We start from the raw sequence: 16,699 nt of genomic DNA, 5'->3' as shown, positions 1-16,699 counted from the left end.
CTAGCCTTATAAAATAACCTAAACTGAAAAGTTAAATGTATTTTCTTTGGGGGATGGAATAGTACGTTTCTGTATTTATGCAACATTTTGTTCCCAGAAATTCAGTCCTGTAAATTTAAGTGAATTCACCAGAATTTGCTCCCAAATAAGATTTAAGATTTAAATAATTTAAGATTGCAGCAAAATTATTTGTTGTAGAACTGACCGCAGAACTGAGAGAGGGAGGATATCTTTTTTGAAGTTTCAAACTGAACAAACATTTGTTTCACACGAGCAGGTATTCCATGTGCCCCTAGAGGAGAGGAAGTACAAGGATATGAACCAATTTGGGGAAGGGGAGCAAGCCAAAATCTGCTTAGACATCATGCAGAAGACAGGGGCTCACCTGGAGCTATCTCTTGCAAAAGATCAGGGACTATCAATAATGGTCTCTGGCAAGCTTGAAGCAGTGATGAAAGCTCGGAAGGAGATTGTAGCTCGGCTTCAGACCCAGGTGAGTGATTTGTTTCTCCTTATATGACATTATTCTGCAATGGAGATTTCAAGGCGTGGTGCCCATAGAGCCAAAGCTAGTTCATTTTGTGAACTAACTCATATATGTACTGCATCTTAAGAACCCAAAAAGTAGGCTGAAAGAATGCCAGGATTTCCATAAAATAAAGTTCAAGTGCTTCTTCCAGTCCATGGCTCTATTTCATGCCTTCCCATATACCTTGCCAGGAGCCACTCTAAGGCAAGTAATGACTTTCGAAGAGCATGAATTTAGTGATAGTCATGGAATGTACCTGTATTGCTGGCTCTTTCAGGATGTTCAGTATAGTTTATGTTATCATAGTAAAAGCGGATTCTTTGGGGAATGCAAACTTTTCTCCTCCTGAAAATTAGTGTTATGATAGAAAAAAGAGTAGATTCTGTCTTTGTTGGCAAAGTTGGCAAAACGTATTGCTTCTGTCTAATTTAAGAAGAAAAGATTTCAACTATATAGCAGAACTATATACAATATTCTTTTTCTCTTGGAAATTGAATGGCAGGATCAGATTCTCTGCATTGCCTTGGGAAAGATATTGCTTCTGTTACAGGTGCCATTTCAGAAGACATGTTCCATACTGCACACAGTCTGCTTGTTGGAGATTTTGCCCTAAAATATTGCCAAAGTGGAGGCAGAATATACTTGAAACATTTAAATTTGTTGTGCATTACTAAATTATTTAATAATTCATAATGGTAGTTACAAGTATTCAGGCTTTTTTGTTGTTGTTTAGGAAAGGGTAAGCAAGGAAGTAGCTATGATAGAAGTTGATAAAATCCAAGAATGGTATGGAAAAGGAAATTCCTTCTGTTCCTCTTCGGTCAGAATCCTAAGGGTCTCTTAGTGAGAGATAAATTCAGAATAGATGAAAGAATGCATTAGGTAGTACATAGAATACATAAATAACTTGCAGTATTTCCTCTTACAAAATGCAGTCTAATGGCTATCTCGTTTTTAAGAAAGGATTAGGCCAATTTATGAAAGTAGGTTTGTTGGTTAAATGAACATTCTATATGCAGAGATACTAAATCTTGTAGTATTACTATTGGAAACAGAAAGCTGGTATGGATGGACTTGTGTTCTTATAAAGTAATATAATCTAGAGGCAAGGGCGTCATGGTTTGATCAGTTACCTTAGATGCGCATTAAATTTATTTTAAATGAGGATTCTTAAAGTAATTTACAAGTAAACATAAGATGTCTCAAACTTGCATATGATTCTTTTGTCACATTTTTATTCCTTGCTTCAACACTGATTTTGAAAATGAGAATGCTGTCACGTAGACATGTTTTTAAAGCATAATAGTGTTTGTTCAAACAGCTGAGTTAATTTTCAGTGTTTTACCCACATCTCAAAATCAAAACCAGGGGGTTAATTGCAAATGTTCAAATTGGAGAAGAGATCATACTAGAAAATTGAGCTTAGAATTATGGATTCAAATAAGTATTTCTGTTTTTGTGACCTGAAACCCAGCCTTTGCCTTGCTTTTAGATTCTTGGTCAGAATACTCTTTTTAAAATGCTCTTTAAAATGAGTGATATGGGCAAACCCTATATCCCTAATACTTGTTTGTAGCAGTAAAATTTGACAAATACTCTTTTCCATTGCTACTCTATAATATCATAGGAGAGATTCCCTCCTCTCTTATCACATTTTAAAGCAAAATTCTATACTGAATTGGTTGATGAAAATGCATTTGTGTTGTTGAATTAAAGTGTGGTTTTACTTTAGTACATGCTTTTTTCTATAGGCTTCAGCAACAGTTGCTATTCCCAAAGAGCATCATCGCTTTGTCATCGGAAAAAATGGAGAGAAGTTACAGGACCTTGAGCTCAAAACTGCCACAAAAATCCAGATCCCCCGCCCGGATGACCCCAGCAACCAGATCAAGATCACTGGCACCAAGGAAGGAATTGAGAAAGCTCGACATGAGATCCTTTTGATTTCTGCTGAGCAGGTAAACTGCATTTTTGGTTCTGGAAATGCTGAAGTGGTTCTGGAAACACTAGATCAAATAATTCTTTTTTGAAGGGAGATGGACCTCATCCGGGGACGCGGTGGCGCAGCGGCTTAATGACGCTGAAAGTTGCCGGCCAGAAATGGTCGACGCTTCAGCGGTTCAAGTCCAGCCTTCGCGTTAGCAGGGTGAGCTCCTGTTTCCTCCCCAGTTCCTGTAAACCCAACAGTTCGAAAACTCACGTTAGTAGATAAATGAGTACTCTCACTCCGGTGGGAGGAAAAATGCTGGAGGCGCCTTGCGAAAAGGAGTCGAGAGCAGTTGCCGGTAAGCGCGAAAAACCGTGTGCGCCCAAAAAGGGCGCGAAGCAACGGAAACTCCGCCTCCTGTGCTCGCCAGCTGGGCTCTGCCCTAGGAAGGAGGCTCTGGCAAACCACTTCTGAAACAATTGCCTTGAAAACTGCAAAAGGACTCATCCAAGCAGTCACTGCAGAGTCGGTAACGACTGAGCACAGATTAAAAAAAAAAAAAAAAAAGGGACCTCATCCAAATCTATGTACAGCAATGAATTGCTTGAAAAGTACTTCCCAAATTTCATTGTTTTATGAAGATACTGTGTGTTACAATAGAATTCCTATTTTAATGTTCATGTCAATTTATAATTCTCTTGACTAACTAAAATCAAGTTCTGTTAAATTCCATCAGAATTATTTCTGATAAGCCTGTTGAGGATTAAAGTATCTAGATGATTTACATACAAAGCTGCATAGAATCAAAGTATATAATAAGCTGTTATCTAATATTTCTTTTGTAAGGGAAAACAATATAAAAAGTCACTCTGATAATCTGGCCATTTGCCCTCTAGGCTTCTTCATATATTGATGACTGCTGCAGTTTCCTGTAGTAGGTACAGTTCCCCTTTGACTCCTTAGATTTTTCTAATGAAAGATAGTTAATTTTTATGCATGCATTTACAGCATTTTCATCATGATGATCACATTGGTAATTTCAATTTCTGCAGATATCACAATGTGGCAAGCAATGTTGTTAATGAAATATTGTAATCCAATCTAAATTTCCTACATAACCACAAAGTATTTGGTTCACATGGATTGTTAAACTTGAACACTTGCTAAATTATATGAAATCAGCTGACTTTTTATTGCATCATTTTTCACCTCAGTTTTATTCTACTTCTACTCCTGGACTCTTTGTTCTTAATTCCTTCTGCCTTGAAGGTCATTTCTCCCCAGCACTTCTGACAAATTTAACAAGGTTCCTCATCCAATCTCCCCCTCCCCCAGTCATTCCCAGTACAGATATCATGTGATAAAGGGAAATAAAGTTTCAGAATGAGGATCTGCAGGTAGGAGGCATATGCAAAAGCCCCATATTCTTTTCTAGCAATACTATAGTGTGTGTGAGTTTGTATGAATGTATAAAAATGTGATTTTATTTTCCAGGATAAGCGTGCAGTAGAGAGGCTTGAGGTGGAGAAAGTATACCATCCTTTTATTGCTGGTCCTTTCAACAAGCTGGTGAGTGAGATCATGCAGGAGACTGGGACACGCATAAATATCCCACCACCCAGCATCAACAGAACTGAGATAGTCTTCACTGGAGAGAAGGAGCAGCTGGCCCAAGCAGTGGCACGTGTTAAGAAGATCTATGAGGAGAAGGTATGGTCTTTCATGGTGTCTGTACAAGGCCATATGTTTCATTTTAATTAACTTCAAACAGTGGGGCTACAAGTGAGAAATGACAACATGAGACTATTTCTTTCCCCAGATGTTTGGGACACTGATGAGCAAGAGACAGCAGTGCAAAGATCAAGATGGTGGTGCAAGGGAGAATAGCTGTTGCATCAGGGTGGGAGAAATGAGTGACTGAGGAGGATGTGATGGGCTGTAGCTTGGGATCTGACTTCCATTCAAAATGGCTGATGCAACCACCAAAAGTAGGCTGCTAAGTACATGCAAAAAGAGAGTCCAAACTTTTTGGTGTACGTATTCAGACATGATTGGCCACAACCCTGCAGATAAAGTGCAGATCCAATACCAAAAAAATCTTGTCCTCCTGTGGTAGACTGTAGCTTCTCATTTGTAGGACATACATAAATCAAAGGCTTGTAGGGTATCACCCTATTCTGATCTTGTTTGGGCAAAATTCTCTTCTTTTTGATCTGTAATTCCCTCACTTTATCACCTTTTCTAGTAACTTGTCATTTCCTGGCTGATATTTCCCCACAGAAAAAGAAGACTACCACCATTGCTGTGGAGGTGAAGAAGTCCCAGCACAAGTATGTCATCGGCCCCAAAGGCAACTCCCTGCAGGAGATCTTGGAGAAAACTGGAGTCTCGGTTGAGATCCCCCCCACTGACAGCAGCTCAGAGACTGTGATACTGCGTGGCGAACCTGAAAAGCTTGGACAGGCATTGACTGAAGTCTATGCCAAGGTATTGAGGATGCCACTCAGCAAGGCCTTTCTTTTATGGATAACTGATTTAACATATGACTAGCTAGGCTTTTATAAGAAATAAATTGCTAACTTATAAGTGTTCAGAATGCAAATAATGTGTTCAGCAATAACACAAATTTCCCCAAGACCTGTACAAAATATAGAATGGTAGTCAAAATCAGTTATGTGATCAATTGCCTGTGGCCTGTGTAGCAGATCACCTGGCCTTTGAAGATGCTAGCCACAGTTGCCAGCGAAACATCAGGAAATCTGTTGTCTAGACCATGGTCAATAAACCCTGAAGCTCAAAACTGCCCAACTGTGTGATAGTTTTAGAATGTTACTGTGACCTGTGACGGCTGCAGTATCAAGTCTGGAATGAGTTTCAGAATCTTGCAGTCAAGAATATTGCAGTGGGATAGGAATTGGAGTTGTTGGTATCAGTACAGTGTAAGAAATATGTACTGCTCATGGAATGTTAAAACTTCACACACAATGTCTTTTCTAGGCCAATAGTTTCACAGTCTCCTCGGTCTCAGCCCCCTCTTGGCTTCATCGTTTCATCATTGGCAAGAAGGGGCAAAACTTGGCCAAAATCACACAACAAATGCCAAAGGTAAGAGTTCATAAAAGTGGATTTCTACATTAACATTGGATTTGCGGAATTGCTGGAAGGAGTAGCTCAAGATGTATATATACATATGTTCCATATAGCTGATACCAGATTTATTATTGAGAAAATACTTAACAAAATGTCCATCCCCAGGAGAATAGAGAAAAATGAATTGAACTGGAAAGCTTTGGAAAATGTTTTTTTACACCACCTTTAAATTGTCTGATGCTTGAAATTCCATAATTTTACTCTTGTGAAATAGGGGTGAGTATAAGAGGGAGAGAGAAAGTTGACAGCAAGACTGAAAATGAGAAAATAGGTTCCTTTTGCTACACCTTTCATTTTCAATAAGGGTAGGTTTTCAAAAACACTTAGGCATTTTAAAAATTAAAGTACTTCACCAAAACCAAATTGCAGTTAATAAAATGGCAGTTAAAACAAGCTAATTCTCAGTGAAAACTGTGAATTTTTAGCCAATAGTTACATTGCCATTAGGGAGGAATTCCGTAGAGAGGGTGCCACTACCAAGAAAGTTCTGTTCCAGGTGGCCTCTCATTTCTTCTCTGAAAGCATGGGTACCTAAATGAGGCCTTAATGCTTTAACATTTGGGTAGTTTCTTAAATTTCTTTCATTTGCAGTTGGTGGTTACATACCATTTTGTCTGAGAGGCTACTTGAATTACCATATTTAAAAATGACAACAAATGCCTTTAGGTGTTTGGTGGCAGGGTAGGAGAAGAAAAAAGCACAGATCAATTTGTCTGCTACTAACTGATCCTTCTTTCATTCTGGTGCTGAACTGTGTCTATTATTAAAAGGTTCATATAGAATTCACTGAAGGGGAAGATAAAATCACTCTGGAAGGACCCACAGAAGATGTGAATGTGGCTCAAGATCAGATTGAGAGCATGGTCAAAGATCTGGTAAGTGAGGAGCCATAACATCTGATTTTGTCAAGCTACTTTATCAAATGGAGAATACTAAAAGCTGTCAGTACAGCTTGGAAACAATTACTCCTCTTAGGAATAAATACACAATTCTGAATATTGTAGCAAAGTAAGATCACTGTGTTCAGTGGAATTTACAAATGTTGGTATATGTGCTTAGGACTGCAGTCCTGGAGACAAAAGGTGACCCTTAAACTTTTCAGTGCGATGACCAAAAGGAGAGCAAAGGGTTATATGAGAACATATTTCAAGTAAGCCCATAGCAAAGTTGCTCAAAAAGTATAGTATGTACTCATGCTTGAGTTAATTAGCTTAGTTGAACATGTGGACTATATAGGTTGATATTGCTGCCATGTTTCTTTTGTTTCTCTTTGTAGTAGAGAAGCGTGTTGTCCCTAACTTTGATTTAACTATGCTTTTACAGATTAATCGGATGGATTATGCAGAAATCAATATAGATCACAAATTCCACAGACATCTTATTGGAAAGAATGGAGCCAATAGTGAGTTAAATGTTATTTGGGTCTCTAGAAATGAGCTGTCCTAGAAAATTAATCATATATTTAGTGACTGTGACAACGGGAGTCCTTTATAAAGCAGCAATTTATTTGTAATTATAATAATTTGATATAGAGAATGTAGGTTCTATATAAGTGCATTTTGGGAAAAGCTATTTTAGAAACATCTTTCTTCCCCCTTCTCAGTTATTTTTTCTACATACACAGTTCTTTTCCAACAATCTTTAAAAACCTCTGTGTTTATTAAACATTAAACTCCAAATTCTACTCTTCTACCTTATTCTCTATGAATATGTATTACCTTAGAACCAAAGTAACTGTTAAAAGTCCCTTGTTCTGAAACCCAGAAATCTTGGGTGTAGCATATATGCAATGGAAAGTGGTGTTACTAGCTTTTGTTTAATTTGCAGTCAACAGAATTAAGGATCAGTATAAAGTATCTGTGCGGATCCCTCCAGACAATGAGAAAAGTAACCTCATCAGGATTGAAGGAGACCCTCAGGGAGTTCAAGAGGCCAAGAGAGAGCTGTTGGATCTTGCATCACGTATGGTGAGCCATGGAGGGCTAAGCTGTGACTAGGAGGAGGAGAAAGTTAACTATTATTGAGGATTTCTGTCAGTCTTTAGCACATATAAATTATGTTCATATAGCATGCTTAACCAGATCGGATGAACCCCTAGCAACTGCATTCACAGAACATGCTAACTGATCTGTGTTAACCTTGATTTGTTTTTTTGGGTTAATGTTTTGGTTATTTTGGGGTTTATTGTTATTGGTACCCAGAAAATGAGTAAATTTGATGGGCTAAAATGCTTGTGTGAACACAGCCATATTTTCTGTACCTGGATAACAAAAAGACATTATGAAAGTGTAAATTGTCTAAATAAAGGTATAGTAAAGCCTCAGTTTAACTGATCATGGGGATGGGATGTCCATTAAATCATGGTGTCCTTTACATTAACACTGTGATTAAACAGATAAATCCTTGATTGAAAGGACAAGTCCAAATGAAATATTTATCCACTGTGCTAAAGTTTGCAAGATGAAGCTCTCTTAAACCAAAGATTTACTGTGTTTTGATTAATCGGCAGATCAAATGAACTGTAGTTTGGAACTAAATAGTGGATGATATATATTTTCAGAATACAGAATATTTTTCTTTCTGTTTCCCCCCCCCACCCCAGGAAAATGAACGCACAAAGGACTTGATCATTGACCAGAAATTTCATAGAACTATCATTGGACAGAAGGGTGAACGGATTCGGGATACCCGGGATAAATTTCCAGAGGTACCAAAATATATACATGTGTCTTTATATATTGATTTTGTTAAAAACTGCACCCATAAATTACAATTTTTTTTTAAAATGTGTCTGCACACATGCATGCACAAATATGTATGTAAATATATATTTGTATTGCTATCAACAACACTCGGTTCTAGAAAGTGCTCTGATAATAGCAAAAACCAGCATCCTTGACATTGAGCCTATTAGTGGTCCCACAGGCTGAACTGAAGCTGAAGCAGATTTTTTGCACGTTTTTTCATTCTGCCTCCTTTACATCCAATCTTAACCCAGTAAATGTGAGTGATGGGTCATTTATGGCAATAAGCAGCATAGAGCTAGAAGAACCATAGAAAAACAGGGTGAGATGTGGATTCCACAATACAGAAATAGTCTCTGAAATCTCACAAATGAATAAGTAAATTCAATTGTCTGTACACCTGAAATATTTAAATTAAGGCTTTCTTGCAGGTTATTATCAACTTTCCAGATCCATCGCACAAGAGTGATATTGTCCAACTTAGAGGACCCAAGAATGAGGTGGAAAAATGCACAAAGTACATGCAGAAAATGGTGGCAGATTTGGTAGGATATCTTTACTTTTTTCCCCCATTGTAACTGCATCAGAGTTTGGCTAATCTTAAGAAATCAATGTTTTTTGAGTAATTGAGATACTTTGCTATCCTTTGTAACATTAGTATCTTAGATTTATTCATATGTTTGGGAACAAGTTATTAGGCTGACCAATCAGATAAGCAGGAAATATGTAATATAATATACAACTGGCATTTAGAAGATTACAATTTGCTATTCCTAATGTAAATTTGGAGTTTACATATGGCTCTAAGGGCTAATAGCTGTTGATAGTTTTATCAACAGCTATGTCCATGAATATGTCCAATTCCATTTTAAAATCATCTAGGCCAGTTGGCTACACAACATATTATATGGCAATTAGAATATGCTTTAATTGTGAATATATGAAGAAGGGATTTCTTTTATCTGTCCTAATTCTACTATTAGTGCATTTTAGTGAGTTCCAGTGTGACAGAAGGAGAAATAAGCTTTTTCTCCACTTCATTCACATTATTTATGGTTTTATAATCCTCCCTCCCTCCCCAGAAATAAAAAGGAAAGAAAGAGGAAAGAAAAAAACACAAAAAGAAACAGAAACATATAAGAAATGGTTCAGCCTAATTTTTGAGCACATAATTAAACTTTGACCACAGAAAGCAGTATTGATCAGTCTCTACCATTACATCAGAAGGGAGACAGCTGATGAACAAAAAAATATTTTATATCTGGGGTCACACTACCTTTCCAACCTTGAAAAGTGATATTTTTTGCCCCTTCCATGCTTGATCCATCCATATAATGATGCATTTCCAAGTTTTTCTTATAGAATTTAGAAGTACATTCACATTTTTAAATGTATTGATTTTTGTAACATCATGCCAATAAACTTATGAATATTAAATAAAAATGGGGCAATAGTGGAACAAGCTGATATATTATATCCTCACCCATTTTACACTTCCAACATAATGAAATGTTTTGTTAAACATTGTCTGGAATGTCCAGTCAATGTGAAAAAGAATCTTTTGCTGAATTAGTCTCATCTTAAGATCATACTTAATATTCTTTAAGATCCTTTGCCATTGATTTCTAATATTATCTATTTTTAAAATTTATTGATATTGTAGAAAGATAGTTTATGGGAATTGACAGAGATCAGTAAAATACAAATGGTGTGATATTTGTTGATAGTTCTCTGTGTCCATGATTTATTGATCCTAATCTTTTTTTCGTGTAAGGTTGAGAATAGCTATTCTATTTCTGTTCCCATCTTCAAACAATTCCACAAGAACATCATTGGCAAAGGAGGTGCAAATATTAAAAAGGTAGGATTACTTGGATTCTACTTCAAATCATTGGTTTTTCATTGCTCCTGAGTATTGATACCACCTCCTACTGATACTGATGATGCTTCACTTTCACAGCAAAAAAAGTGCATCATATTGCTTAGAAAGCAAACTATGCCTGTCCTCTTAACTTCTGTTTTAAACTTTCACTGTAGATCCGTGAAGAATGCAACACTAAGATAGATCTACCAGCAGAGAACAGTAATTCAGAAACAATTGTCATCACAGGAAAACGAGCCAACTGCGAAGCTGCTCGCCATAGGATTCTCTCCATCCAGAAAGAATTGGTAGGAGAAATAAGGGTTAAGGGTAGTCCTTGTTTAGCAACTGTTCACAGTTATAATGGTAATGAAAATATAACTTTGCAACCAATCCTCATATTTACAACTTTTGCAGGTCTGTAAAGCAAAGGAAAGCTGAAGTAAGATCATAAGCACAGGTGCAGTTTCACTTAGCAACTGCTTTGCTTAACAACTGAGTTGCCAGTTCCAATTGTGGTCCCTAAACAAGGACTACCTGTATATTCTAGCAGTGTACTTGATGCAATATGAATTTAAATATATATATCTGTGTCTTTAAAGCCTCCTCGTTCAGTCCTAGTCAGCAAAAGTCCATTAAGGATTATCAGAGTTAACAACATATCTATTTCAACCTTGATCAAATAAACCCACTTTATAGTCCTTCCTTTTACTTTTAACAATCTTGATCTTTTTACATACCTTTCCTTCACTTCTAACAATCTTGATCTTTAATTCCACAAATAAAATCCTGGAATTTGATTTCTTCTCATTTTTTTCTTCGTCCCTTCTCACAAAATTCTTCACAACTTTAACAGGTCTCTTTTGTATATCCAGTGTAGGAAGGTTATCCAGGTACTCTTTTGGTTTGGTAAAACATCAACCTGTTTCATTTGTGTATCCAGTGTGGCATCTCCTTCCACATCGTTCCCATAACTCGTCATTTTTAGATCCACTTTCAAATCAGACTCAGTCCTATCTGGTACAGCTTGCTCCTTTTCCATATCATCTTCCAAACACAGTCTGTCTATAATGGCAGACATTTTTAAAATTAACTTCTGAGTCCATTATTCATAAATATCTTTTAATACCTCCAATGTTAAAGTATTTTGCTCCATTCTGTATTAGGAAACCAAATTTAAGTGCTGTTCTCCTTTAATTGTAATCTTTAATTTCTTCTGGTTCCCTCTAGTGTCCAACCTTCAAAATCCCATCTTATCATTTTTTTTTTAAAGTATTCCAAACAACAGCATTTTCTCACAGGAAGGATTTTTACAGTTAGTTTCAAAATCTTACTTCAAATCCATCTGGACCCTTAGTCTGTTTATAACTTTCCAAAATCAACACTCTAATTGCCCTTTTGCTGTTTATTCCCCAGAAAAGAAAATTTTAAGTCCTTAAACTTGTATAAAACTTCTTTTGCTAATGATTGAAGGAAACTCACCCAGTGTAGTAAAACTTGCCTTTATGAAGGTTCCTAATATCCAAAAAGCAGTTAACAAGCAATTTCCAAAGGTGATTAAGAAAGGAAATATGCAACCCCTGTGTCCATTTTAAAGGTGCCAAACTGTGGTTTGGGCTACAATGGCATTCCCTTATCTCCCAGCACTCTAAACCCACCAGAGACTGCTATTTTGCCATCTCCTTGCGAGGAGCAGTTGTCTGGAGCACTTGTGGGTGATCCCAGTCCTCTCTTTGTCCAGAGAGGAATTGTAAAGAGTCAGCTTTTCACTCTTACTCTTCATTCCACCACAGGCATTGGCTCTGCTCTCAGCAGAGCTGTCTTCAGTTTGCCATTTCTTTTTTGGAAGTGAGAGCAAACATATTTTTGGATGTATTATTGAAGCATTGAATTTCAATGATCTTCCTCCCCTAGGTTCTTTGTATATCTTTTATAGACAGTTGGAAAAAGATCAGAACAGGCTATTTTGTACAGGTAATTCTCAAGTTACAATGGCAATTGGGACTGGAATTGCGGTTGTAAAACACAACGTCATGTGACTGCATTGCTTAGCAACAGCAATCTCTGCAGTCCCCATTGCCATCATTAAGTGAGAATCATGGGTCATTAAGCGAGGACCTCCTCACAACTTCCTGCTGGCTTCCAACAACCAAAGTCACTGGGGAAGCTGACAGGAAGTTGCAGGTCCCAGCCAACTTGCAAGCAAGCCAGCAGCCAAGAAAGTGGCTGCTGCTGGATGGGAGAGGAAGCAAGAGGGTGTGCGGGTGGCCATGAAGATGTGTGAGTGCAATGGGGCTTGGGGTGGCTGCTGCCAAGCGGAAGAGGGTGTGCAAGTGGCGGGGAAGGCATGGCACAAACATGGCAGGTCTTGGGGCACTTGCTGCTGGTTGGGAGAGAGGGTGCATGAGGATGTGTGAATGGCAGGGGAGATGTGGTGGGGTTTGGGGTGGCTGCTGCCAGGTGGGAAAGGGTGTGTGAGGGTGTACGAGTGGCAGGGGAGGGTGCGTGAGTGGCTGAGGAGGTGCAGTTGCAAGCACAGCAAGGCTGAAGGAGGGTGTGCGGGTGGCCAGTGAGGCACAGTGTGAGCACAGAGGGGCTGGAGGAGGGTGTGCAGGTAGGGGAGACTTACCTGAGCAACTTGCAACCTTCCCTGCCGACTTCCCCATTGACTTTGCTTGTGGAAGCCAGCAGGAAAGATCAGAAATTGCGATCATGTTACTGCAAGATGCTGCAACCCTTGTAAGTGCTAGCTAGTTGCCAAATGCCCAGATTGTGATCGCAGGTGCTGGGATGGCCAGAACTTTGAGGACTGGTTGTAACCACCATTTGTTCAGCGCCATCATAACTTCAAACGGTCGCTGAACGAGTGGTCGTTAATGGAAGACTACCTGTATGCTCATTATACAGTGAATTGAACACTAAATTAAATTTGGTTAAAGATCTATAAGGATTGAAAGTTCAGTGTATGTTTTATCTTCCTGTTAGTTCTTTAACTAGGTGGTATCTCTAACTAATTATTATTATTCCATTTTATTGTGAAAAGGACAATCCAGTAGAATTGACACAAAATAAAAATGGTAGTAACGCTGCCTGGTACAGTTGGAGACTGTTATTCATTGTTTGGCGCATGCCTGCGTTCACCTTCAGTTCTAAGTAAAAATGAATGAGAAAATTTGGAGAGAAGAACTCTTTGTAACTTCCAAATATTATTTATGTATGAGGGAGATTTTAAAAAATACTTCTTCTCCTAGGCTAATATCACAGAGGTGGAGGTCTCCATCCCTTCCAAGCTGCACAACTCACTCATTGGCGCCAAAGGTCGTTTCATCCGCTCCATCATGGAAGAATGCGGTGGAGTTCACATTCACTTCCCCACCGAAGGCTCAGGTAGTGATACAGTCACCATCAGGGGCCCTGCTCAGGATGTTGAAAAGGCAAAGAAACAACTCTTGCAATTGGCAGAAGAAAAGGTGATAATATGAATGTGTAAAAAGATAGATGCACATATCATTTCTCTCTCTGTCTCTCTCTTTATAGAATCTGGCTTGGTTTATTTGTTTTAAGGCCTAAACCAAGTATATCTTAAAGATTGCCTGCTTCATGGTGAATGGAAGCTGTAATCTTCTCACCAGCTGCTACTTAAGTCTTTATTGCTTGAAATAAACTATGTGCCAAAAGTGGACATAGTCTTTTTTATAGTGGATCAAAGCTGTGGAACTTCTAAGAATTGTTGCCTTGCTCCTTCCTTACTAGCTTTCAGATGTCTGCGTTTTTGCTTGCCTCCATTCCTCCCTGTTTTTTTTTATTATTGTGTTACTAATTAGCTTATATCAGGAATTTATAAATGTGTTGTTTTATATCATACTAGTTAGAAACTTAAATTCTTAATAACATTTGGAGTATGATCATTGTAGTAACTGACAGTATTTTAATACTGTCTTTTTGTTTCCTCAAGGTAGGTAACCAGTCATGATGATAAATTTTAAAAATACCAAAAGGCAGTGTCATGCATTTCAGGAGTGCAAGCCATACTTTCTTTGGCATTCTTACTATTCTCATTTAGTTTCAAGTAGACTTAACTATTTCACTTCTATTTCATTTGTCTCTATCTGTCTCTCCATGGAGCCCAAGGTGGTTATCATAACAATTTTTCATTGTAGATTAAATTGACAGTACAGAGTACATGAGGTTGAAGAAAGTACTTTGCCCAAGGTCATACATAAGTAGAGGTTCATAGCTAAGCAGGTTTTCCTGATCCAAGTCCAGTTTAATCTCTTTTATACCACCCTATTAAGAAAAGCTGAAACTCAGTACAGATTATGCTTCCCAAGTAAAGCATCCTGAGTTCTATAGCTGAGATTTCCAGATAGGCTGAGAAAAAATCCAGAGTCCTGCTGCCCATCCATGTGTAGACAGTATTGAATTACATGATTCACTGGCAGCTTTTTGTGTTCCACGATAGTTCAGTGATTCTTTGGAAACTAATAATGTGCACATATACTTATGACATGATCTCCCTTGGTCTGAGCACATGAACATTTTTGAAAGTCCAGAAGAATCCACTCAAGGCAAGTGAAACAATATAAATTTAATTTATTTTTTGCATGATTTGTACAGATTTAATTTGGCTTTTCTTGCATATAACTTTATTCTTGTAGATGTTTCCTTTGAATATTCTAAAATAAGACTTTTTACCTGATTTACTCAAATCATCTGGAATCTAGTTGTTGATCTTGTGAACATATAGGTATGTTCACTTTTTCTAGCAAAAATAAAGGGAATTTGGACAAACAGCTTTCATTTCTTTCTTCCATGTAGCAAACCAAGAGTTATACTGTGGACTTGCGTGCCAAACCAGAATATCATAAATTCCTGATTGGCAAAGGTGGTGGCAATATTCGCAAGGTGCGGGATAATACTGGTGCTCGGATTATCTTTCCTACTTCGGAGGACAAAGATCAGGAACTGATTACTATCATGGGGACAGAAGATGCTGTCAAGGAGGCCCAGAAAGAGCTGGAGGTGCTCATTAAGAACCTGGTAAGGAGAGCATCATAATTTTTTTATTTATATAGGAATTGCATTTCCAAGCTGACATGGATTTAAAAACAATGTTGTTAGATATGGCAATCCATTATATCTCTTACGTGTTTATAGGATAATGTAGTTGAAGATTCCATGACTGTGGATCCAAAGCATCACCGGTACTTTGTCATCCGGAAAGGGCAGGTACTGCGGATCATTGCAGAGGAGTATGGGGGTGTAATGGTCAGTTTTCCACGGCCTGGTACACAGAGTGACAAGGTCACTCTTAAAGGAGCAAAAGATTGTGTGGAAGCAGCAAAAAAACGCATCCTTGAAATCATTGATGATTTGGTAAGTATCCATCTTTAATTGACTATGGAGAATAAAGACAATGTGTGTCCTTGTCTCTTACGCCTTTAGTTCATGTTATTGGAACAGAAGAAAGCAAGTTGGTGTTCATTCTAGCTTATCTTCATGCCTGAATGATAAAACTTCAAATTCTTACACAAATGTGTAGGATATATATGTATGTGTGTATGTGTGTATAATTGGGGGAAAACTCTTTTTCAGAACCACATCTCTTTTTAGCCTCGAACTGAACCTTGGGATCCTCCTGTGGCCTTTAATGATCCCAGCCCACTTGGTGATTCTGCTGATTCCTATTGTCGTTCTGCATGGATGTTTCCTAATCTTGGAAATAAATTAATAGTTTTACAAAAAGTACATCTTTGCTGAATTAGTGTTGTCTTTGCTTCTTTAAAATATGTAAAGGGAAGAGTAGAATTCAAGATATAGCTCACTGGTTTTTATACCAAAACACAGTTGCCAGCCAGATTTGATAGGTCTAGTTTGATTTCTTTCATTGGCTCCTTTCACAGCTACATATACATTTTGAGATCTTCCTATGTTCCCCTTGGAATTGTATTTTCAGAAGGATAACTTAATCTGTAAATCATAGTGTAAGACTTTCTTCTCTCATAGGAAGCCCAGGTGACAATAGAATGCACTATTGCTCAGAAGTACCATCGTTCTATTATGGGCCCTAAAGGTTCTAGGATCCAACAGATTACTCGTGACCATGGTGTTCAGATCAAATTTCCAGACCGAGAGGAAAGTACAGGTACAGTAACTCACAAACTTGCTCTTAGGAGGAATGTCTTTGGGACATTGACCAATATGATTCCATAATCCAATAACAGTAACTTTTTGAAAAAGAAGGTGTATACAGTATATAATGGCTACTCATAGAAGTTTTCAGCAAAATTATTACTTTTAGATTTTTATCAGTGTAAAAATAATTCCACGTGTTATCTAGGAGTGGCCTAAAAACAGTATTACTGTCTAAAGAGCAGCAAGCTGAAGAGTTGGAATAACCAGGGTTTTTAAAAAAAAATATTGATATGTTGCACATTGTAATCTGTTATTTAGCTATTGATTTTGACTTGTTGTTTGCCAGTAATTAA

At 37.8% G+C, this 16,699-nt stretch overlaps 1 protein-coding gene across 2 annotated transcripts in view; it reads left to right on the top strand.

The window, feature by feature from the left end:
• HDLBP (high density lipoprotein binding protein) overlaps positions 1 to 16,699 on the top strand; it is an 85,311-nt gene that overhangs the window by 48,364 nt on the left and 20,248 nt on the right. For both annotated transcript variants that reach the window (XM_088132658.1, XM_088132659.1), the window contains exons 5-20: positions 278 to 493; positions 2,281 to 2,487; positions 3,951 to 4,166; positions 4,737 to 4,943; positions 5,454 to 5,561; positions 6,377 to 6,481; positions 6,930 to 7,008; positions 7,434 to 7,573; positions 8,209 to 8,313; positions 8,782 to 8,895; positions 10,125 to 10,211; positions 10,388 to 10,519; positions 13,463 to 13,681; positions 15,030 to 15,251; positions 15,369 to 15,587; positions 16,218 to 16,356. In XM_088132658.1, coding sequence (XP_087988784.1) covers positions 278 to 493; positions 2,281 to 2,487; positions 3,951 to 4,166; positions 4,737 to 4,943; positions 5,454 to 5,561; positions 6,377 to 6,481; positions 6,930 to 7,008; positions 7,434 to 7,573; positions 8,209 to 8,313; positions 8,782 to 8,895; positions 10,125 to 10,211; positions 10,388 to 10,519; positions 13,463 to 13,681; positions 15,030 to 15,251; positions 15,369 to 15,587; positions 16,218 to 16,356 — 2,515 coding nt within the window. The remainder of the gene's footprint in view (positions 1 to 277; positions 494 to 2,280; positions 2,488 to 3,950; positions 4,167 to 4,736; positions 4,944 to 5,453; positions 5,562 to 6,376; positions 6,482 to 6,929; positions 7,009 to 7,433; positions 7,574 to 8,208; positions 8,314 to 8,781; positions 8,896 to 10,124; positions 10,212 to 10,387; positions 10,520 to 13,462; positions 13,682 to 15,029; positions 15,252 to 15,368; positions 15,588 to 16,217; positions 16,357 to 16,699) is intronic.

Source organism: Python bivittatus, unplaced genomic scaffold (assembly GCF_059951505.1).
Source record: "Python bivittatus isolate LINGU-HERP-01145 unplaced genomic scaffold, Pbiv_v1 ctg000980_np1212, whole genome shotgun sequence".
Lineage (NCBI taxonomy): Eukaryota > Metazoa > Chordata > Lepidosauria > Squamata > Pythonidae > Python > Python bivittatus.
This window is presented reverse-complemented; position numbering and strand designations above follow the sequence as displayed.